The 25,169-nt window shown below is 42.6% G+C and overlaps 1 protein-coding gene across 2 annotated transcripts in view; it reads right to left on the minus strand.

Annotated features, from left to right (window-relative positions):
* cpne2 (copine II) overlaps window positions 1-25,169 on the minus strand; it is a 242,180-nt gene that overhangs the window by 210,637 nt on the left and 6,374 nt on the right. The window contains exons 1-4 of one of the 2 annotated variants that reach the window (XM_078211020.1): window positions 12,978-13,219; window positions 6,612-6,806; window positions 1,018-1,197; window positions 853-927 (exon numbers count right to left, since the gene is read on the minus strand). In XM_078211020.1, the coding sequence (XP_078067146.1) occupies window positions 853-927; window positions 1,018-1,197; window positions 6,612-6,782 (426 nt within the window). In that variant the 5' untranslated portion in view covers window positions 6,783-6,806; window positions 12,978-13,219. Of the gene's footprint in view, window positions 1-852; window positions 928-1,017; window positions 1,198-6,611; window positions 6,807-12,977; window positions 13,220-25,169 lie in introns of those variants that run through there. The other variant, XM_078211019.1, reaches the window with a different exon arrangement.

The following is a 25,169-nucleotide window of genomic DNA, read 5'->3' on the forward strand; positions in this document are numbered from 1 at the left end:
GCTCCTTTTGAGTTATCCCCAAGTTACTTTGATTTTGTTTATTTGGTTGGACACAGAAAGATGTCTGTATGCCATATTATCTCAAACCGGCAAAATAACATCATAAGCGGCACCCGACCTCAACACGCTCCTTAATACGCTCCGCAAAGTGGGAAGCGCTCCAGATCTCAGAGTGTAAAATTCAGCCCCAAAGCTACCAAAATCCCACTCGTGTGAAGGCGGCTGATGCTTCAAATGGTCAGCTGCCTCCATAAAGCTCATGGACGGAATTCTCCGGTTGTGCTGGTCTAAAAGCCGGAAATTCCCGTCTGACCGTCAATGGCGTTTCACATTCTCTGTAACCCACCCGCTAAAATTCCAGTGGCGGGTGGGATGGGAGAATTCCAGCCCATATGTGCAAAACATTCCCTGCCCCAATTCCCACCCCCGTGAAAATGGGAATTGCCATGTTTGGGGACAGGAGTTATGACTTTCAGCCACTTCCACTATTTTTACCATGATGGAGAGACTCTGTAATGGCGGAAGTCTGAGCCCAAGTGCACAATTCAAAGGCTGATTTGGACATTTATTTGGATACTAAGTCATAGCATCAAGCTCACTCAGATCAGTTATATAATGAAGACTCAAGCTTACTCTGGTGACCCTGACTATATTTCTTTCCCATTAACACCAGCCTTCAAAAACTTAACTCCAAATACTAATTCACTGGGTTAAAATCCCAACACAATAGACCTGGTCAGAATGATTAACTACTTCAACTGTCTTCTTCATTAAGTTGGTATTCTTGGCACATCTTGGCTTAAGAGTTTAGGTTGCTATTGCAGTGATGGTCAATATTAAATTTGACTGTACCATTATTGTTCCTTTTCCAGCAGGTTTCCCATTGGTCAGAGTAAGTGGCCGCGTTATCTTCTTGCTTGAAACAATCTGCGTCATTAATCAAAAGTTTACTTTTAATCAGAATGAAGTCTGTGCTGCTTTGGAATAACTCAAGATCATACAAAAAGTCAGACCTACCACTCCCAGAGTACATGAAAACTCTCCAAGAAAGTCATGTTCATAAAGCTGTTTGCTGGATTTGTCCTGGTCAAACAAGGCAAATTTCAATTTCTGTACTTCTTCAAAATGATAGTCTACCACAAATTTCTTGGCAAATACTGGGTTTAGGTTGTTCATGGCTGTTTCTGTTCGGCCAATCTGTCAGAGGAGAGCAGATACAATAAAAAAGATTTCACTTTAGCTAACGTCCTAGAACAGAAGTGATCTTATGCTGGACATTTATTTCCTGATATACACTGGTGAACATGTTGGATGACTTGTTAAGTTTAACTTTTGTGTTCCAAAAGATAGAGATGTGGGAAGGCTATTTAGTCCACCTACCTCACAACATTTGGGGCTGGAGGGGTGGGGGTTGCCTCTACTACCCAGAAGACCAACTGAGGTACAAAACAATCTGTATGAAGAAATGTTTCCTAACTTGTCTTTTACCAGTTTGTAACTTGGTTATCTTATCTTGTAGCTCTGCTTTATACTGCTTAGTGTACAGAATTAGTGATCAGAAGTACCTGTTGCATTCTACTTAGAATCCTATATATTGATGGTTGGCTCCCTCTTATTTGTCCTAGATCTCAGTGTTGCCCATCCATGGTCCAAATGATGTGCAAGATACAAGTTTTAGGAGCCAAACTGATGCTTTAATACATTGCCCAGTAATTACATTCTTGCAGATCTTAGGAACATTCGAGGATTATACAACAAAAGTCTTTACATAGGATAGATATACATTCTCAGTTCATGTGGTTGATTTCTCTACATTTGCTTTGTAAAGTGTGATGTATGCTTTTTTTAAACAGTACATTCCTCTCCCCTTCCATGTGGATTTGCACCAATACAGAACCTCCAGTTTTTTTTCAAGGAACCTGAGTCAATATTGTCAATACTGACACATCATTTCGGGACCCATAACAAATGCCAAACCATTGTCTCTTTCTTCATTTGACTCCCAGTGCCCTAAACACCCCAAATTTAAATTTTCCATACTCAATCTTTAAATTAATTCATGGCCTTCCCTTGCCAACTTTGCAATGTCCTCTAATCCTACACACTCCTTCCCTCAAACTCTGATTCTTGTGCATCTGCCCCTCCCTCTCCCCACCATTGATGGCTGTGCCTTCATTTACCTAGGCCACATTCCCTGGAATTCCCTTCCTAAATCCCTCTGTCTTTCCACATCTCGCTGCTCCTTTGTGACTCTCCTTAAATCTCACTTCTTTGACCAAGTATTTCCTTCATTTCTTCAAATGTCTTTGACTCAGCAGCCACTCGTTCAATTATAACTCTGTGAAGTGCTCTGGGACATTCTTCAATTATAAAGTGTTTGATAAGTTTCAAGATGCTGGGCGGAATTTTCCGGCGTGTTTCGTGACCGTGGAGGTGGCCCACCATTAGCCCACCATTAGCCACTGATGGTGGGCCACCTCCACGGTCACGAAACAGGGTTTCCCCAACAGGGTTTCCCCATTCTGTGCACCCCCCCCCCCCCCCCCCCCCCCAACAGCCAGGAAACCCATGGCATGGTTCCATCATCAGCGGGACCGGAAGATCCTACCAGTGAGAATGGCGGGAAAATTCCAGCCGCTGCTCTACAATCAAAGGGAACACAAAATACTGATTACAGTGCAAATGTACAAGTTTGTACCTTTGTGGGACCATTTTATCTCTTTCACTCTTCCAGGTAAAAAATCATCAAAGAAAGGTAATTATTCTCTTTAAGAGCTACTTCTGAAGAAACAAATGGTTGTTTTACTTTTGGCAAACAAATTCCTTGAGCAAGACTTTATCCCCCCATCTGCCACCGGGATCATCCGGTCCCATTGAAAGTCATGGCTGGCTTGGTGAATCTCCCCCCCCCCAGTGAATCCCGCCATGATGGGGCTAGAAAATTATTACTCACAAAACTAATTCAATGGTCGCATCTTCTGGTAACATTGTTGTTTAGCCTATATTGGTCTGACATGTGATGGCAGTCATTCCCAACATGATCAATGCTTAACTTCTCTGTGAAGTGGTCTTTCAAGCCACTCCTTTGTGTCAAATTACTATCAGCAGTTTGGAAAGTTGTCCCATCACCATATTCTCAAAGCAAGTTAAGATGGGCCTTACCAGTGATGCCCACATTCTCAGAGTGAATTGCATTAAAAACAAATTAAACTCGTGTTTAAGTATCTGTTGTTGTGTTTTATCCCTCAAGGTCAGAGATCCGGTATGAATTTTCCATGCAAATCAAACACCAGAAAATTAGGTCTTCAACAATTTTCAGCATTCTAATTTGAAGTATTCAATTTTTTGGAATTCAGGTTCCAGACAATTTAATGATGAAGCATTCTGTAACAGAATGGTTGAGATTATTAAGATTGATGTATTTAAAGGGAAGCTCAGTAAGCACGTGTTGTAATAAGGAATAAGATGCTGACAGGATGAAATTCAGAAAGGTGGGAGAAGGCCCCTATGGAAGATAACTTGGGGAGCACTTCAGCGGTCATGGGCATTCGGCCTCTGATATTCGGGTAAGCATTCTCCAAGGCGGCCTTCACAACACACAACAACGCAGAGTCACTGAGCAGAGACTGATAGCCAGGTTCCGCACACATGAGGACGGCCTCAACCAGGATCTTGGGTTCATGTCACACTATCTGTAACTCCCACAACTTGCCTGGACTTGCAACGTCTCACTGGCTGTCCTGTCTGGAGACAATACACATCTCTTCAACCTGTGCTAATGCTCTCTCCACTCACATTGTCTCTACCTTTAAGGCTTGATTAGCTGTAAAGACTCACATTCCAATCATTATTCATTATTCTGTAAATTGAGTTTGTGTCCTTATATGTCCTGTTTGTGAACAGAACTCCCACTCACCTGATGAAGGAGCAGCGCTCCGAAAGCTAGTGGCGTTTGCTACCAAATAAACCTGTCGAACTTTAACCTGGTGTTGTTAGACTCCTTACCGAAGATAAACTTCAACATAGACCTTTTCCATCATGGCCTGTTTCTGGGCTGGAAATTCTATGTAATGTATCAAAATTGAATCCTCTTACATCTCCTTTACACATTCATTCTGTACCTGACTCCCAACTACGGCTCCCAGACCAGGTCACCATTACTGCAAAAGACTGAATTACAATCTTGTTTCTCCTTCCTCATCCATGTGGTCCAACTCCAGCTTAGCCTCTCCGTCACATCTGTGTATTATGAATCATAGAATCCCTACAGTGCAGAAGGGGGCCATTTGGCCCATCAAGCCTGCACCGACAACAATCCCACCCAGGCCTTATCCCCGTAACCCCACGTATTTGCCCTACTAATACCCCTGACACTAAGGGGCAATTTACCATGACCATTCAACCAAACCTGCACATCTTTGGAGTGTGGGAGGAAACCAGAGTACCCGGAGGAAACCCATGCAGACACGAGGAGAACGTGCAAACTCCATACAGACAGTGACCCAAGGCCGGAATTGAACCCGGGTCCCTGCTGCTGTGAGGCAGCAGTGCTAACCACTATGCCACTGTGCCACTCCTATGTACCCCTTGGCCCCCACAGCTCTCCGAAAAGCTACCGTTTTTTAATTAATTACTGTGGCCCACATCTGCCCGGACTCCACTGTTGCTATTCCATAACTGTTATTTTTCAGATGCCACTGCTCTTTCTGTCCCCCTTCCTTTGGAATAGAATTCCCAATAGTTAGAGACTGCTTACTTCTCATTCCCCATGTTGGTGAGTCTGCACCTAAAGTAATGCCTAGTCTTGGTCTCCCTATTTAAGGAGGGATATGCATACACTGAAAACAGTTCAGGGAAGGTTTACCCTGATGATTGGAGGTTTCCCTCCAAGTCACTCACCATCCTGACTTGGAAATATATTGCCGTTCCTTCAGTCGCTGGGTTAAAATCCTGCAACTCCCTCCCTAACAGCACCTGGGTGTACCTACACTACATGCACTGCAGCAGATCAAGAAGGCAGCTCACCACCACCTTCTGAAGGGCACCCAGGGATGGGCAATAAATGCTGGCCTAACCAACGATGCCCGCATCCCATAAGTGAATTTTTTAAAAAGTTGGGCCTATATTCATTGAAGTTTAGAAGAATGAGAGGTCATCTTATTTAAACAAAAGATTCTGAGGGTGCTTGAAGGATGCTGAGAGAATACTTCCCCTCGAGGGGGAAACTGGGGCACAACTTCAAAATAAGGCATTTCCCATTTAAAATGGGAATGAAGAGGAATTCCTCCTCACAGAAAGTCCTTAATCCTTGGAATTCTCTATGGCGGAGATAGTGGAGGTTGCTGTATTGAATGTGTTCAAGGCTGAGTTAGACAGATTTTTGATTAATAAAGGGGTCAAAGGTTATGGGGGCCAGGCAGGAATGTTGAGTTAGAGTCATACAGCATGGAAACAGGCCCTTCAGCCGATAGTGTCCATGCCAGACATTAGGCACCTATTATAATCCTATTTTCCAGCTCTTTGTCTGTAGCCTTGTGGCGTTTCAAGTCCTCATCAAAATACTTCTTAAATGTTGTGAGGATTCTTGCATCTACTACCCTTTCAGGCAGTGAGTTTCAGATTCCCACCACGCTCTGGGTGAAAAGATTTTTCCTCACATCTCCTATATACCCGATAATAAAAACAAACTGCGACAACAGATCATGCACAAAAAACATGACAAATACATTTCTTAAAGACACAATATCATCACAATCTTCATCAATCTCTCATGTGGGACCTTGTCAAAAGCCTGACTAAAGTCCATGGAGACTACGTCAACTGCACCACCCTCATCTACATACCTAGTCACCTCCTCGAAAAATTCAATCAAATTTGTAAGACATGATCTCCCTGTGACAAAACCATGCTGACTATCCTCGATTAATCCTTGCCTCCCCATTTAATTCTGTCCCTCAGAGTTTTTTTCCAATAGTTTCCCTACCACTGAATTTAGACTCACTGGCCTGTAATTTCCCTACTTCCCTTCTTAAATAATGGTACCACATTAACTGTCCTCCAGTCTCTGGCCTGTGGCCAGAGAAGATTTGAAAATTGTCAGATCCTCTGCAATCTTCTCTCTTGCCTCCCATAGCAGCCTGGGATACATCTCATCTGGGCCTGGGGATTTATCCATTTTTAGGCCCACTAAAACCGTGGATATTTCCTCCCTCTCAATTTTGTTAAGACCCCAATCAGATCAACCATGATCTTACCATGGCAACCCAGACTCAAAGGGCTGAATGACCTACCCATGCTCTCATTTCTTAGGTTCGTACTGTCTTGACATGTGGTGGATTCTACTTTCCTACTTACTACCCATTTCCCTTTTAAAATGAGGCACTTTAGTCCTTTCTATTCTTCTCCATTCTCTAACCAATAGTCACTCTTCCCTTTCTACTCATCACTCTCCTCTCTTGGCTATTTTGCCTCCTTCTACTTCTCTCCACTTTCTGCAATGTTTCAACCCTGGCAGAAGGAAAACATGTTAATTATAGAAACATTTTTACCAATTGACTGAACAGTCTCAAACTCCATGTATGATCCAGACCGTGAAATAATTGTTCTCCTACCTCTGACCATTTTCCATTGACATCCATGAACACTACACAGAATGGGTCAGACTTAGATGTGACATCCCTGTCTAAGAGATTCTGGCCAGACACAGACAACTCCACTTTACAGACGCAGCATTGAGCTGGGCCGACAAGGGCTGCAGGAGCTGGGGTTAGAGTGTACGCCATGGAGCTGATTCACTGCAGACAAATCTGTGGGTTTGAGAGAGAAAGGAAATGACACCTTTACATAAGTTGGATTGCAATGTTCAACCATAACCACATAGTAATAACAAAATGCAACAAATTGACACCATAAATATGGACACCAACAACCTGAAATCAGACTTTTAAAATCATATTAAATTAACATTTAACAGTGGAATAACCCTCGCAATAAAATGGCTACTTTGAATCTTAAATAATATTCCAAGCAGTATGACATGTATGCATAACTACACAAGGATATATAATGAGCCTGCCAAAGTGGTGACATTTTTAATGGTGAGACAAATGTGTCTTATGCACTCGACCAACAAATCACTTTGCATTTTCCTCGCTCCATCTTAAGCCCGTTAACATCTATTTATCATTCTTGATCTCACAACTTCTGTTCTCAAATGAAGTTGCCACTTTTCCTTCAGATGATATCCATGAACTCTGTCCAGAATGCATCCAAAGAGCTGTTTTCCTTCATCAAGTCTACCCTCAAAAAAGCCCATGTGCCCAAGGTTTCAATATATTTTCTTTTAGATTCAAGGAGGCCTTTCTAGCACCTCTCACTCTTCCGCATATATGCAATGAAATGTTGGCTGGAATTCTCCTATCTCGTTCGACCTGCCACAGCTGTCAATGAGAACAGAGAATTTGGCACTCAGCCAAATCTCCATTCACTGCAGCGGTACTGGAAAATCCCAGGCACGGGCGAGGTTGTAGAATTCCGGCCATGATCCCTCAGTCCTAGTCTCCAGCGATTTCCCTGGCAACACTTTTTTAAAATTGGTACAATTTTCACTGCTCCTCTGACTTTCCGCTGCTGTTCCTTCTAATCCCCAGTTATCATCATCCTACACAATCCTTTGCTTTTCAGCACCCTCACTATATTGAAATCGTGACTTATTGCAGTGCCATCTGTTTAACCAATTCTCTCTCAGGGCTTCATGACCGCTTACTTCTGTTGTTCTTCCTTTTCTCTTACAATTTACACACTTGTGAAAACTGCAAGCTGGCTATCTACTGATGACAACTTAATGTGTGGCCTCATTTCCTCTCCAACCAGGGTAATGTTGTGCGTTAACATGGATTTTGATCTTTTGACCCAAGTGCTATAATGTTTATTGAGAAAACACAGTAATTGTGAAGTGCGTTCTGGACTTCTTTCTCAGTCATGTGCTACTATGCTCGAAGGAAGGAAGGAAGTGATTCTTAACCAAGCTGCCCGTCACTCAGTGCAAGTAGAAAACCTAAAGTTTGGGGAAATGCAACCACAATATAATTTAATTCAGTACAACGAAAGGGAAAAAAAAGAGTAATTAAATTGAAAATATGTGCACAATGCAATGGGACCTGGATCATTCAATGGAAGATAAATGAGCAATTTGAGTGGCAGACGGGGCGAGGCAGTATTGAAACAGGAAATGGGAAGGACTGATGCCAAATACATTCCAGGGAGGGAAAAGGAAGTGGGAGCAGTCTATGGATGAATAGAAATATTAGATAAAATATGATTTTTTTTTAAAATAGAGCATTCTGTGCTTACAGGGTAGGTTAAATGAAAATCAGGACTAACACTTGCAAGAGAAATTACACCAGATGAGATCTTCAAACTAAGAAGACCTTTAAAAATATCACATCTGCGCCACAAATACCACCTTTCTCCAAGGCCACTTTCCCAGCTGAAATAGTCTGTTTGTAACCCGAGTTGGATTTGGCCTCAGGTTGAGCTAACGACCTCACTTACTCTGTTCCAAAGATCACCTACTGCCATCTCTTTACCTCAACCTATCTGCCTGCCACAGGAACCTTCATCCGTGATATTTGCCATCTCCAAGCCCAACTGTTGCTACCATCTCTTAGCCAGACACCCATCTTCCGCCGTATAGATGATAAATTCTGCCATCATACTTTATCCCCTGCCAAATCCTGCTCACACATCACTCCTCTCCTGATGATCTATAATGCCTCTAAACTTAGAATTCTCATTATTGCTTTTAAATCCTTTCATAATATTGTCCCTCCCGATATCTGTAACCTTCTCCTCCGCTTACCCAAATTCTCCTGGCTGTGTGCAGCCTGCTTGCTGCACTGCACGGTCCCTACAGGACTGCCGCACAGCCGCACTGGTGCACCATAAAAGGGAAAATTGGTTGTGTGCAGTCTGTTTTTGCTGGTGAGGTGGTGCACCGTGCTGCGCGGTCATGCTGCTAAGAGGAAACACCAACCCAGGCCTCTTGTGCATTCATTTTCTTCCGTTTTCCCCACAATTGGTTCCTACTTTCCATTGAAAGTATTGAGAGATTCCTATTGAATCCCGCCTGACATGCTCTCAGTGCCAATGCAAAACCCTTTCCTACTGGCGTGGATACTTAGCCTAAAAAACAGGAGAATTCTGCCCAATGTGTTGGAAAACAAGAATATGGATGGAAATGTACCTTACGTACCATCTAATTATTAAAGAAAGAATATAAAAACAAAATGAAAATGCCTAATGCAGATTGACTACGATGCTACTGAGGTTAAAAAGGTTACAGTTAAAAAGAGAGTTTCAGGAAATCAGGGTTTCTTTCCTGGAACCAAGGTTAAAAGCTGCCATGATTGTATGATAGTGGGAGTTTCTCATTTTGTTTGTCATTGAGTGACAAGATGGCATAAATTAAATCTAACTAAAAAGAACTAAATGTGAGTTAGCAATAACATTTTTAAAATTTAGGGTCATTAGAATGTGAAATTGTTTGCTGCAAACAGTTTCCACTCATTTGTGCTGCTTTGGGTGATACAAACCCCCCTAATATTGGCGTAACCAGTAAAAGAGATTGTGGAATTTCAAGCACAAATCAGATTTCCATGATCTTCTGCACTAGTTTTAAAAATATTCCACTAAAAGCCACCCCACCACAAAGCTGGCCATTCATCCAGGCTGGTCACCATTGGGAGTTTTCTCAAACTCTGCCTATTTGCAGACAAAGAACAAAGATCAAAGAAAAGTACAGCACAGGAACAGGTCCTTTGGCCCTCCAAGCCTGCGCCAATCATGATGCCTGCTTAAACTAAAACCGGATGCACTTACGGAGTCTGTACCCTTCCATTCCCATCCTATTCATGCATTTATTTGTTGCCCCTTAAATGACGCTATCGTACCTGCTCCCACTATCTCCCCAGGCAGCGGGCACTGAGAGTACTTGTTTAGTTTCTTGATGTGCTACTTAACACCAGAGAAAACATTTACCCTGTCGTGAACTCTCCCTCATCCACTTACCACACCGAGAGCGAATTCTGTCTGAAAATACTCATTGATCCTCAAAGGTCATGAAGCAAAACGACCAAATGTTCAACCTTAACCTATTGCAATCCACATGTAGCATTTGGCCAACCTTGCCACTGTCACATGAACCAATATATCCAATGCAATTGTTAATCATTCAATGTTGTTCTCACTCGATATTTCTGCAACCTTTTCTGAAAGAGCTCATCAACACAGCCACAACAGTTCCAGCCCTGCCAGCTCAGTCAATCAAGAGGATATCTAAGGTTTGGTGAGGTAAAAACATTTATCTAACTTGAGGCAAAAGCCATTTTCCTCTGGTACAGTGCTAGCAATCCAAGTGAAATAATTACTTCAAAATCATTTATGACTGTCAGCAAATTAAAAGACCTGTATCATGTTTGCCTTAAATTTAAAGTAAGAGTTTATTTTTTAAAAAGATTCTCACACAGACAGTCTCTCTCGCGCACCAAGTCCAGTCCCTTTCCCACTCTGCCTCTCTCTTTCTCTCCTCCCTTCCCACTTTGTCTGTCTCTCCCATCCCTTTTGCGTTCTCCCACTCTCACTCTCCTTTTGTTTTCTCTCTCTCATTTACTCCCCTTTTCCACACTGTCTCTCTCTCTCTCCCCCCTTTGTACTCTGCCTCTTTCTCCATCTCTTTCCCACTCTGTCTCTCTCTCTCTCTCTCTCCTGCCAGCAGTGGAAAGAGTGATGGGCTAGTGGAGCAGGATTTGGCAAGAGGACAAAATTCAGATTCCCGATGTTGGGAAATCAGTTTGGAATCTTGTCCTCCCAACTTTCATGATGGATTAAAAGAGGGTCGAGTGTTCCACTTATCTATATCAAGAACACTATTTGCATCTTATGAATGTTTATTAAAAGCCCAACACACTGGAATATTGCCACCCCGCCCCCTCCAAATTTAGCGTCACATCAACAGGAATCTAGAAGGTTCTGTTTCACGATTGTACAGAAGTGGTGTGCACCTGGCAAGGCAGACTTCTTCCTCAACTTTCAGATCAGTAGAAGCTGCTTTTGCCTTTCACACTATCACTGAGAGATGTCAGCAGCCTGTCTCACACTCTGCATCAAGATTGGGTACAGGAAAAGGGTGAGACTGAGCCAGGACTGGGGTGAGTGTCAAGGAGCAGGGTGGAAGTGTGAATGGCTGCCAAGGTGTTGTTCAGATATAGTGCCTGGATGTTGGAGCCAATGAGCTGATTGTGGGCAGGGCCTCCAGCAGATGTCACTCTGACTTTCGTGTCCATCACCAGACTTAGGTCGGGATTTTACAATTCCGCCAATGGTGGGACCCACCCCAAGCAAGAGGGAAAACTTGAAGAGTCAGCTGAATGTCCATTGACTTATTGGTCCCAGTCTCCGAATGGAAAATTATATCCCTTATTTCAAACGAACAAAAATAATCCCCTTCCAAAAACGAGCATTTCAAATTTCCCACAGCGCATAATATCTCTCATTCTCCCCTTTTTCACACACTGGGTAGGATTTTCCAGCTGCTTTGGCCCCAAGACTGGAAATTTCCGCTCGAGGCCAACATACCTTTAAATGGTGGGGCAAATTTTCTGTCCCACGATTCCCGCAGTGTGCAGGATGGGAAAATTCCACCATCTATTTCTCTATCCCTTCCTTTTCCAGTCACTCACTCTCTCTCCTCCCTTCATACTGTCACACTATTTCTCCTTTCCCACCCTATCTCTCTAACTCTCTCCCCTTCCATTATGTCTCTCTCACTCTACCTCCTTGAAGCCTTTGAAAATTAACCCAAGTGGTGACCTCAAAAGTACTCCTGATTCTTTCGTGTGCATTGTACATTCAAATCAAAGCTGCTGATTTGTTCAGAGTTTCCATGCAAGTTTGGTCAACGGCAGTTTTGTTTTAGCCAAGTGATTCCTTCTAAACAGGAAACGCTCATCAACTGCATGTTCAAACTGAGCATGTCCCTGGAATCTCTGATTCGCCAAATTCAGCATCCTGACCAAATGGCCAATCAGTACATGGAAAGGCTGACCAATCAGGCCAGCAAAAAACTCTATTGTCAAACAGGTCTGGGAAAGACATCTCTCCTTTCCAACTCCTCCACCAAGGCCTCCAGTGCAATGTCTGCAAAGTGCGGAGCCTGTGCTTTATCACATTGAGCCATTCTTCACTCTTCCCTAGGTTAGACTCTCTTCCTGTATGACTGCCAGCACCTGCTCCAGCTACACTGCACCTTTCTTCAAGACATTCAGGCTAGCTTTAGACAATGCATTTTGGGCCTCCCGTTGACGCACACAGCCAGTAAGCTGTGCAGTTCTGGCTTTGAGGTTGGCCTGCTATCTGCAGTACGGAACAGGCATGAGTTCATTGCAGATTGCCATTCCCACATCTATCTGCGGGCTATCCAATTTACTCGCCAATACTTAATTTTAAGAAAAGCAATACTTCAGCCTCTTCTATGTTCTTCATTGGGGACAAACAGGATTTTCCATGAAGCACAAGACAAGCCTGTTGTGAGCAAGCACAGAGGACAATGTGATGGGAATGTCATGCAGTGGACTCGAAGATCTGCATGAACCGCACTGAAGAATCTCCACGCTCACCATTGCATATAATTACTCCGTGTCTTAGTCTGGTTAGGCAAACCCAGTCTGTACACACAAGTACCTTTTACAAAAGCCTCAATCCAAGATGATTTAATGGAAATTATAAAACTATTTAACTATATGGAGAAACAAAGTAAAGAGGATTGGGCAGGTTGCAAACCAAACCAGCTGCACACAGCATGCCCCGACTGATACACCAGCATTATGCTGTGAGCCTGTATGCAGCACGTCACGATCTCATCCACTCAGCTTGATAGAGGAGGAAGCTAGTAATTAAACAAGAAAACAATGATCACTTACGTTTGATCACTTTTGGCTGTGGGGCATTAGAAACAGACTGGCCTGTGTGTTTGCACGTACATCTACGAGGAACATTCTGTTTTTTCACTTGTGGGGAAAGTTCCTTCATTTGTTCTTGTCGACCCTGATACTCCTTGTCCTTTACTGTATCTCCGGCTTATTTTCAATTTGTCCTATCTTGGGGACCAGTTTGATGCTTTTGTACCTGGCGCTTCACTGACATCAGTTCATTTTATGCCCTCACTTTGCTTCTTATTTTCACACGTGGTAAAGGTATTTTTAGGACTCCTTTGAACATGTCAGAGCAAGTTGAAGTAGAGTGAGAAAGGTGTATGCAAGAACTCACAGAATAGGTGGCAGACTGGTATAATTCAACAAGCTGTTAGTTTCTTTTTAAAATATATGTATAAAAAAAACTGACTTTGCATCCAGATGGTGCATGCACTGTGGGAAGTTTTAAATGTTAGTATTTGGAAGATTATTCTGTTACTTCGAAATGAGGGATATCAGAATATAAGTCTATCTTTTGTTCATTTTAGCTGTGTACAGGAGAAAGCAGGGTGCAGCTCACTACACCCTATCCTATCTTTGCAGCTTAACTCCAAACTCAGAACACCACCTCAAAACTGGTGTCGATGAATTCAGTTTGCCATGCCTGCATAGAAACGTACCTTAATGCCCACAATAGAAAATCCAAGCTTAAATCCAAGTGTTACTCAAATGCAGCAAGCTGAAGCTGTTGGGTCAATTTGGAGGTTCTGATTTAGTACTTATCCACCACCGAGGTGACAGTATTATAAAAACAGCTTTTTTAGCTCCAGCCACACATAATTCAAATAGGACAAACCCCAGTAATAAATGCAAGTACAGTTTAATGGGCTTTTCAGAGTCTGGGACATCTGTTTGGACACACCTGTTCTACACACCTCAGGTGCACTTTTCAGCATTCCTTACAACTTTGAATCAGGATCGCCAATGTTGGGAGCAAGCCCATTCATTGAGGAGGGTTTGCACAAGGTGCAAATTTGCCACCTCAGAGACTCTGGGGGTGATTTTGAGCCCGCACTCTCCGAGCGCAGGAATGGTGACGCATGCTCATAATTCAGAGAGCGCGATTTGTGCCGGCGAGTTTCCGAGTTCTGATCTTACCGGCCCCTCACTGGTGGAGTGGCCTGAAACACACCATGGGACCGCGGAAGGCTCATTTTAATACATTAGCATGTCATTAGTGAGCAGCTCATATTGTGTGTGTGGCGGGGGGGGTGGTGGAGAGAGAAGTTGGGAAGGGCAGGTGGGAGAAGTGTCAATTCCAATTGGGGATGGGGAGGGAGGCCCCTGAGACCCCCTTAGTGGGTTGGGAGGGTGGTAGTTTTACTCAGGTTCTGCTCGGTGTTAAAGATGGCGGCCCAATCTCTGAGCAGCGGGGTTTTGCCAGCATGTTTAGGCTCCGCCCACTGTATGATGTATAAATCACGCCCCCTTGATTTTTTTTGACAGTGTCGTACGACCTGGAGAGAAAACCAATCGGTTTCTCTGGAAAGACGGCGGTTTTCTCTTCAGAAAATATACACTGCCGTATTCTGGTAAGATTTTGATCCCCATCTCTAGATTGCTGAAAACTTCAGTGAAGAATCCTCCAGACCCACAATCTATTTTATCATGTGCCTCAATCTGTTCAATGCAAAAGACTCAGGCAGCCTCCTGTGTCTCCACAAAGGTTAAGTTTCATTAATTACAAATTATTATAAAATTGTTTGTAAAGTGAAAAATAAGCAGCACTAAAGATTTTGTGTTATGAACTTACTTATGAAGAGAAACATTATGGGGAATGGTAGTGTATGGGGTTATGGTACTGGACTAATATTCCAGAGAATTAAAGTTCAAATCCCACTACTGACATTTGAGAGCGTAATCTTATTTGCCCTTCACGCCACATTCCCGCTGCAGCGAAGTCGGAGAATTTGGCGGCCAGCCAAATCTCCGTTCACTGAGGCGGGATGGGAAATTCCCACCAGCGTGAACGATGGTAAGATTCCGGCTTGAGCGTTTGAATTCAGTTGTAATTTTAAAAACAGCTATCTGTAACAGTAACCATAAATCTATTTGATTGCTGCAAAAAGCCCAACTGGTGACAATCATGTCCTTCAGTGAAATAAGCCTCACTAATCTGGCCAGGCCTGTGTGTGACACCAAAGTCACACTACTCTGGTAGATTCCGAACTGCCCTCTGAAGTGATTGAGCAAGCCACTTCACTGTTTCAAAAGGACAGTGGCTCACCGCCATGTCAGGGTTAGTAGGGATGGGTGATAAGTACTGGCTTTGTCAGTGATGCCCACATCCCAAAATAAAACATTTAAAGAGTGGAGTGGCAATTGTTACAGTACTATTCCATTTAAGAGGGTCACAACCTCTTGGGGATCAGGCGGGTAAGTGGTACTGATCCACGTCAGATCAGCCATGATCTTATTGAATGGCGGGGCAGGCTCGAGGGGCTAGATGGCCTACTCCTGCTCCTATTTCTTATGTTCTTATGTTCTTAACCGTGAGATTGACCTAGTCACCTGAGACTTCAGCAACAATTCAGCAGGTTGAATCACTGGATGGCAGGTCCCAGTTTGATATCTGCCATGCAATCTCAGATGAGCAGCCGTGGGAGTACTAGGGGTCCCCAGTTCAGAATGGGTTGGCATTTGTTTTTGAGAACAAAAATATCAAAGCTACCGCTCTAATGAGTGTGGCTCAGAATGTGTGCATTAGGCCAGTAACCAGTTTGGCGCGATTCTCCATACAGTGCAATTATTCAATAAAAATAACTATGACAAAGACCAAAGTTGTGCACACGCCAATGGAACACTGGCCCAACAAATGCTCAACATTGAGAGAAAAACTGGAGGGAAGAAGGAAATCACAAATGGAGCTCTTTTATTGGAGAAAATCCATATTCCAGAGTTAACTGAGTGAAAGTTGCAACAGAAAGGAAATGATTTTTGCAATGATCATTGGGGAGATAAGAAACGTTCAAATTTTTATATGTGACAAAATAAGGAAGTCAAATATACCAATCTTTGGGCCTTGAGTTAATGCATACAGCTCACACCAAAGCTCCTTTTAAGCATACCCCCTTTCAAAAAAAGTTTTCATTTCATTTCCCTCCTCTTAAAAGTTGGTGATAAATGTTACACTGAAATGTTAAATCCATCTTTACTGGCAAACTCTGAATCAATTCTAACACTGCATGTTCCTTATAGGGATGACAGGCTGTCATAATCTCTGCTTTGCCACATCTTAAAGATAACAAAGGATGGTCATCAGGCCTATGACCCTTGGATTCTATACCCACTATACTGTTTAAACATGATTGGTCGAGTTTTGTTCATTCATATTTATTCTTCCACTTTAGAACAGAATTTGTGTTCATATTACATCTTTCATGCACTAATGTCCTATCAGTTTAAAACCAATGAAATAGTTTTGAGGTGTAGCACCATTGTACTGTGGGGAATGCCACCACCAGCTTAAACAGAGTCAAGTCCCACAGAAAGCAATGTGATAAATAATTGATGAATATTTTTCTAAGCTGTTTCTTTCTTTCAAGATACTTTGGGCGGGATCCTCTGGCCACGCATGACCCAAGATTGGAAATTCCCGCCCAAGCTCAGTGGGCCTTTGAATGGTTCACTGAATTTTCTGTCTTGCCCACTATGATTCCCATGGCGGGCTAGATAGGAGAATTTTGGCTTTTGAGTTGGCTGCTTTCTCACTGTGCACCTGACCTCTGTAGAGAGTGAGAACCAGTACTTTTAGCCTTTAGAAGATTTTGCAAGAGAAAATCTTTATCAATGATCACAGATGAGAAAAGTAAGAGTGGGGGAACATCTCCGCAAAATCGATCAGAACATACTACGGTTTAAGACAAAGCTTGCGAAGGGTATAACTACGACAAAGACTAAAGTAATAAATCAGGAGGGCCTGATTTCTCACTGTAAAACATTATTGACAAAGAAAGAAATGGAAGAATAACGAAAATAGTGATCAAGAGAAATAGCCCATCAACAAAACAAGAACAAACTAACCTGTAATGATATATCAATTAGTAAAGAAATGAAGGGTCAACTTTATTTTAAATTCAGTCAGGGGATGTGGGTAGCACTGGCTGGGCCAGCATTTATTGCCCATCCCTAATTGCCCTTTGGACTGTTTGTTCAGCCATTTCAGAGAGCATTTAAGAGTCAACCACATTGCTGTGTGCGGATCTGGAGTCACATGTAGGCATATCCAATCCAGCACTAAGACTGCCTACTTTCATCTCTAGAACAGCACCTGATTCTGGCTGCTTCAGCTCGCCTGCTGAGAAAAACCTCATTATCCCTTTGTTACTTATGGGGTTGACTATTCCAATGCAACCTGGCCTGACCTCCCATCTTCCATCAAAAGCTTATCCAAAACTCTGCTGTCCATATCCTAACTCCCCCCAATTCCTTTCACCCTTCAGTCCAGTCCTCCTCAACTTACATTTGATCCATCGGGCAACACCTCAATTTTAAAATTCACATCCAGGAATTCAAATCCCTCCATGGCCTCACTCCTCCCAGCACTTGTCCCATTCTGGCCCTCATATAACTCACTGATTTCAAATCACCCCATCTTGACTTCAGCTGCCCTAAGGTCTAACTGGGTAAGGGATTCACACTTGTACTTCCATTAAAGATGGGCCTGGATTTGGGAACAGAGTTTCTCCTGAATTTCTATCATATTTGTTGGTGACTACCTTAGGCCAAAGGGCATCAATTTGGATGAGAAATACGAGGGTGGCCATGGACAGATGTGCAGGGGCTTGAGAGAGAGGGCATAAGAAGAGAAACCATTGCCAGTGATTCTCTAGATGTGATTGAATAGATAAGAATGGAACCACCTCTGTGAACAGAATGGTGTCACTGTCTATTATCTATACCTGTATAAAGTGTGACGCTACTGTGCCTTTAAGAAATGTATTTTAAGCATGTTCTCTGCAGTTTGTAAGCATGTCTTTTTTTTGTTATTGGCACCGAGGTCTGTATTGGCATCTTTTAGTTGTTAGAGTCATATAATAGACTTTTGTTTATTTTTAATTTGGGCCTAATGCACTGTCCTGGAGTTTTATGACCCTTTTGAATTGTTGGGAGGATGAACTGTCAGGTGGGAGAGTTTTATTTTCTTACAAGAGCTCTTTACTTTCAGTTCTGGCTGCTGGCTAGTTAGAACCAGTTGGACCCCAGACTGCAAAGAGTGTTTTTGTTTCTCTCCCTGATATTGGAAATTCTGTTGGCTAGTTGGAAGCATTCTTTCTTGCCTCTCTGGAGTGAAAATTTTGCAGTTGGTGGTTTGAGACAAGCAGTGGCTCTATCTCTATCTCAAGGGGTGTTGAGAGCTCCAGGACAGGGAAGTCAGAGTTTTAATTCTCCGTCCAAAGGACTAATTCACAACAGGTGTTGCAAAGTAGCAAGATCCAGCATCAGGTGAGCATATGTATTTTCTGTGCTAAAACGAAACCAGGACATATGTTGGTAAGAATGTTGTGTTGGAACAGTATTCGTAGCTGCTCAGGTTAATACAATATCTTGGGGGGTTTTTTCTTGTTTGTAATTGGTAAAAGTTATTGCTAATTTTCTTCCTATGTGTTAACTGTATTCTTAAATAAACTTTACTTGATAAAAGCTCCCTAGTGGGTCATTTGAATCATACCTGGAGTGCATGACATTAGTGAATCTTTAACAGATTTTTTTTTTAAATCATGTTCTCTGCAGCTTTCACAGCCTCAGCTTAATTCATTGTTGCCGAGTTGTTTGTAGAAGTCCTTTAATTGCGACTTAAATGGGGTTTGTTTATTTTACTCTGGGATCTTTTATCACCCTACGTTGTTAGGAGGGAAGGTCATGTGTTTTGGACAGGTTTTTTTCCTTCCTAATGAATTTAAGATTTCATTTTCTGTTTGGCTGGCAGCAGTTTTAGTTTAGAAGGGACATCAAGCTGAAAAGAAGTGTTTCTCTCTCTCTCCCTGGTTTTGGAAATTCTGCTGGTTAGCTGAAAGCAAGGCTTCTTGCTTTCCTGGAGTAGAGAATCTGCTGTTGGTGGCTCGACCAGAGTCTCTCTCTGATGTTCTGGGACATCAACCAACCTTGTCTGTGTGTGCCTCAAGAGAACTGCAGCATTCATCCAAAGTACCATGTGCGCATTAGTCTTTTCTGTGTTAAATCTGTGGAAAGGGTTTTTGTCTATGGAAAGTTTTGCTTGATTGTAATATTTTAAGATATATTTGTTAAGGGTTATACATTATTGTGGTTGTTTTGTTTTTGTTTATAATTGATAAAAAATTAAAAGCTTCCTAGTGGGTCATTTGAATCATACCTGATGTGAAACATATCATGCTTATCCTAGCCACATTCAAAGTGCAAAACTTAATATCCAGGGGGGCTTCATAAAACACTGATGTTTCTGGGCAGGATTATAACAAAAGGCTGAATGCTAGATTTTTTGAAATATTGAGAACAAAAAGGAGGATGATAGCAAACGTGATTCATTTGGACTTACAAAGGAGGTGATAAAAAGTCACTAATCCAAGCAGCCTAACATAGGATCATAGAATTCTACAGTGCAGAAGGAGGCCATTCGGCCCATTGAGTCTGCACCGACTACAATCCCACCCAGGCCCTGCCCGATAACCCCCTGCATTTACCCTAACTAGTCCCCCTCACACTAAGGGGCAAGTTAGCATGGCCAATCACACATCTTTGGACTGTGGGAGGAAACCAGAGCACCCGGAGGAAACCCACGCAGACACAGGGAGAATGTGCAAACTCCACACAGACAGTGTCCCAAGCCAGGAATCGAACCCGGGTCCCTGGCGCTGTGAGACAGCAGTGCTAACCACTGTGCCACCCCAAACGAGTGAGTAAGCAATGTTCAGCGATGAGAGTGAGTGATGAGTATTCTGAGATGATGACAAGAAAATTCAGGAATGAAAGGAAAGGGGAATGATGTAATGACAGGTCCGAGGGAATTGTCAGGGGGCTTAAATCCCTTGAAAAGCATAGGCTTCCAATCATGAAAATAGCCAGGGAAAGAACCCTTCAATTCAGATAAATGCACAGCTATTTTCCCCAGAACAAGCATATTCAGTAGGATTAATACACATTTAGTGAGAACAGGAGTTGCATTCTGTGCTGGACAGTGATTTTTGAAAGTCACTGTTCATTTAAAACCAATCCTGATTTACTTTGAACAATATATAAATTGCATTTGGAAATATGTCTCATTAATTTGATTTTCAAAACACATTTGGCATGCCCAGAATGAGTGACAACCAAAACTTAGGTCGGTTTTCTAACCAAGTGCCCATACAAAACTGGATTTGATTTCACAAAAGCTAATTGGGAACAATGTGCTGACTGCTTTTTCTCCCAGAAGATATCTCAGAACTTGGAACCAACATGTAGGTGAACTGATGTAAGACCAGTTCAGTCGAAATGTTCCTACCAAACAGCAAAGAAATGAATAAAGGATGATACTTCTTTACAATTCTCAAATCATGCAGCTGTAGCTAAAAGAATAGATTATGCCCCGGGGCAGAATCTGTTGCTTTCTCACCAGTGAATGTTGCTTAATTGGCCCATTTAAAAAAAACACTAGTGTACTCCAGCAGCTTCTAGGAAATCAAATCCAGTTCTGTTTGGGTCTCAGATAGGATAATGAATGTTACCAATAGGATTTTTTTTAAAAAATGAACTACATGGAGATTATCTACATAATAACAGAGGCTACACTTCAAAAACCCACTTGATGGCAAGTACTTAAAGAATATTCCAAGATACGTAATGAGTACTATTCAAATGCAAGTTCTTTCTGTCACACGGCATTCTACGCTACACAGAGTACATTTTTCCAAATAAGATGTCTTCATGTGTTGTAGGAAATCAGTACGGTTGAGAGGACTTTTAGTCATTATGTTTTCCCACCCATAGTGGATTTAGAACTTCTACCAGATCATCAGGAGGATACACCAAGTGACAGCAGTATTTTCTCCTCTATCTATCTATCTAAAACATCATGATAGTCTGTATCATTCTGTTTCACCTCAATTTTCAGGAACCAAATAGGCCCAACTAGACCACCCATATTTCACAAAGCAGCAAATAATCTTGCACTCAGTCGGAATCTCTGCTTGCAGAGCCCTGTCATGTAGTTTTAATAGAGAGCTTTCACTGCCACAATGCATGCTGGGATAGTTCCACCTCCATAGCATGCTCTAGTTTTCCAGATAAGAAAAATGAACTATAAACTGCATCAGCAGCATCCAAACTGCTGACTGACAGTTGGGCTGTGAATGAAACAGGAGGAAAACAATGAAAAGGCACGAACAGAGGATTGAAGGACAGGGAACATAAGGAGAGTGTTCGAGCATAGTGGAATTGCTGCTGCACTGAAGGCAGTATTGGTTCTATTCTCACTGGAACCCAAGGGTGAGCCATATCTGCTGGTTTTGTTTGGTATTAAACAAGATTGGGCTGCACATACAGAACTGAAAAACATGCAAGAACACTGTGAGCCATTTTTTCACTTCCAAAGCAACTCATAATGATTGAAACTATGAACAAGATACAGTCAGTCCATTTCTAAAACATGATGGAAGCTCAGCAGGCTAACAGAGTTTGTTTAAATTTTAAAACCTGATTTTTATTGGAGGAGCGTAGTAATGCCTGTTTCACACAACCAATTTCCATATTTTACAGAGCAAAACCACCCGATTAGCTGAAAGTGTTTTCTTTGCCGTTACTAGGAGATGTGATTCAAGTTGACAGTAATTAAGGTAACTACTTTGTGTCTTTGACATTAGCAGCAGTCGGGCTGTAAATTCAGATTAGAGCAGAAACAGGCATCAGTGGTGTAATATTGTAGTGATATGTATATATATCAGGACCCTTATAACTGTCTTGAGATTAACAATACTTCCTTCAGTCAGTCAGTGAGAAGCAGTCCCAGCGAACTGGCTTCTTCAGGACTCAAATAGCACATTTTTGCAAAGACAGTGAAAGACAGTTTTCACTATGGAACTGGCAGGCTGTCTTTGTCACATCTTCACCACCCTGGTTTATATTTATAAATCCACAAGATTAAAATTGTTTACAGGGCATCAATCCTTTACAATCTGGGAAATTTCTCACATTTACCTTAATGGGGTTTGTAACCTTGTTCAGATTCTGGAATCTGACTCATTCATATACATTGATTTGATTTATTATTGTCGTATGTATTAACATACAGTGAAAAGTATTGTTTCTTGCACGCTGTACAGACAAAACATACTGTTCAGAGAAGGAAACGAGAGAGTGCAGGATATAGTGTTACAACCGTAGCTAAGGTGTAGAGAAAGATCAACTTAATGCAAGGTAGGTCCATTCAAAAGTCTGACAGTAGCAGGGAAGAAACCGTTCTTGAGTCGGTTGGTACATGACCTCAGACTTTTGTATCTTTTTCCCGACGGAAGAAGGTGGAAGAGAGAATGTCCAGGGGGTCCTTAATTATGCTGGCTGCTTTGCCGAGGCAGCAGGAAGTGTAGACAGAGTCAATGGATGGGAGGCTGGTTTGCATGATGGATTGGGCTACATTCACGACCTTTTGTAGTTCCTTGTGGTCTTGGGCAGAGCAGGAGCCATACCAAACTGTGATACAACCAGAAAGAATGCTTTCTATGGTGCATCTGTAAAGGTTGGTGAGAGTCGTAGCTGACATGCCAAATTTCCTTAATCTTCTGAGAATGTAGAGGCATTGGTGGGCTTTCTTAACTATAGTGTCGGCATGGGGGGGGGCGCGGGGGACGGGACCAGGACAGGTTGTTGGTGATCTGGACACCTAAAAACCTGAAGTTTTCGACCCTTTCTACTTGTCCCCATTGATGTAGACAGGGGCATGTTCTCCTTTACGCTTCCTGAAGTCGATGACAATCTCCTTCATTTTGTTGACATTGAGGGAGAGGTTATTGTTGCCGCACCAGTTCACCAGATTCTCTATCTCATTCCTGTACTCTGTCTCATCATTGTTTGAGATCCGACCCACTATGGTGGTGTTGTCGGCAAACTTGAAAATCGAATTGGAAGGGAATTTGGCCACACAGTCATAGGTGTATAAGGAGTATAGTAGGGGGCTGAGAACACAGCCTTGTGGGGCACCGGTGTTGAGGATGATCATGGAGGAGGTGTTGTTGCCTATCCTTACTGATTGTGATCTGTGAGTTAGGAAGTTCAGGATCCAGTCGCAGAGGGAGGTGCTAAGGCCCAGGCCACGGAGTTTGGAGATGAGTTTCCTGGGAATAATAGTGTTGAAGGCTGAGCTATAGTCAATAAATAGAAGTCTGACATTGACAGTTTTACAAGGATAATATATAGAGAATTTTTTTCCTGATCTTAAGTTTTGGGTATATTATATGAAGTTAATTCTGCAGAGTTGCATTGCACTTTCTATCTCTCTCGAGGATGTATGTCTATGGTGCTGACCTCCTCCCTGCCACAACCACAATGCTGTTAGGGAGGGGGTTCCACGATTTTGGACAAAGTGAAGGAATTGCAATACATTTTCAAGTTAGATTGGTGTGTACTTGGAGGGGAACTTGCAAGTGGTAGTGTTCACAGGTGTCTGTTGCATTTGTCCTTCTTGGTATCCTGAGTTACATGAATTGGATGGACTATGACTTCACTCACCATCATTTGACATTTTTCAGGGTCAGAGAAGATTTCTGTCTCTATTTTTCCTAGATTGACCCAAGATTCTAGCCCCACCTTCCCCGCCCCTTAGTTCAGAGGAGTGGGAGGTCATGTGCTGCCGTAGATGTGTCCCTACCTCTGAGCCAGAAGTTCCGGGTTCAAGTCCCATCCCAGGACTTAATGACCAAGTAAGATGCCGTCATAATGTGGCTAAACAGATTGAAGGTGAACTTGTAAATCCTTCTAATATATGTTAATGTCAGGAAATGGTGGAAGACATCCTTGCTCCACCATGCAATGAAAAGAAGTCAGAGCTTCTGCCACCACTCTCCATAGCTCCAGGCTATAGCATACATGTAAAAATCTACATTGTCACACCAACTTGGACCTCTTGGGGCAGTTGTCTCAGTTGGCTGGATTACCAGTGTAGATCACATTGGTGCCAATGGTGTGGGGTTTGCTCCCTGTTCCAGTTGGGATGGATTCGGGAATTGCCTCCATGCTCTACATGTGGTGAAGGTTGTGGTGATGTGGGTCAGTCCTGCCTTGGGGCAGAGAATTAAAGAAATAGCTCAGAGGAAGGGGCTATACCTGAAAGGTGAATTTTTGTTTTCTGCAAGTGTTGTCTGACCTGTTGAATGTTTTCCGGGTTTGTTTCAGGAGCATAGAATCAACAGATGTTGCCGAAGCTATTTTATTGTCTTTTACGGGGATGGAGTCTTAATGTTTAATGGTGAAATTTGCCGTCTAGCATCAATTGATCATTTCCTGTCTCCTTTTCATATTTATGTATAGTTTGATTAAACAATGCAGTTCAAAACTGCAAATGGATTTATATGCAGTCCTCATACTCTCAGATGTTGTGTGATAACTTTACCCTGGTGTGTACTACAGTTTAGAGTACAAACTTCCCTGATCAACATGCACTTGATCAATTCTACTCTGTCTTAAGCAAATAGTGTTAACCTCATAGCCCCCACTCTACCATTATGACCAAGCCAGGGGTTCAGCACAGTTTCATTGAAAAGTGCAGGAGGGCATGCCAGGAGCAACACCAACCATACCTAAAAATGAGGTGTCAAACTGGTGAAGCTACAACACAGAACTACTTGAGTGACAAACAGCAAAATCAGCAAATAATTGACATAGCGAGGCGATTCCACAACCAACGGATCAGATCTAAGCTCTGTAGTTCTGCCACATCCAATCGTAAATGGTGGTGGACAATTAAACAACTCACTGGAGGAGGAGGTTCCACAAAGACCCCCATCCTCAGTGTTGGAGAAGCCCAGCACATCAGTGCAAAAAATAAAGCTGAAGCATTCGCAGCAATCTTCAGCCAGGAGTGCTGAGTGGATGATCCATTTTGGCCTCTTCCAGAGATTCCCAACATCACAGATGCCAATCTTCAGCCAATTCGATTCACTCCATGTGATATCAAGAAATGGCTGAAGGCAC

The sequence above is a fragment of the Mustelus asterias genome, chromosome 4 (assembly GCF_964213995.1).
Source record: "Mustelus asterias chromosome 4, sMusAst1.hap1.1, whole genome shotgun sequence".
In the NCBI taxonomy this organism is placed as follows: Eukaryota; Metazoa; Chordata; class Chondrichthyes; order Carcharhiniformes; family Triakidae; genus Mustelus; species Mustelus asterias.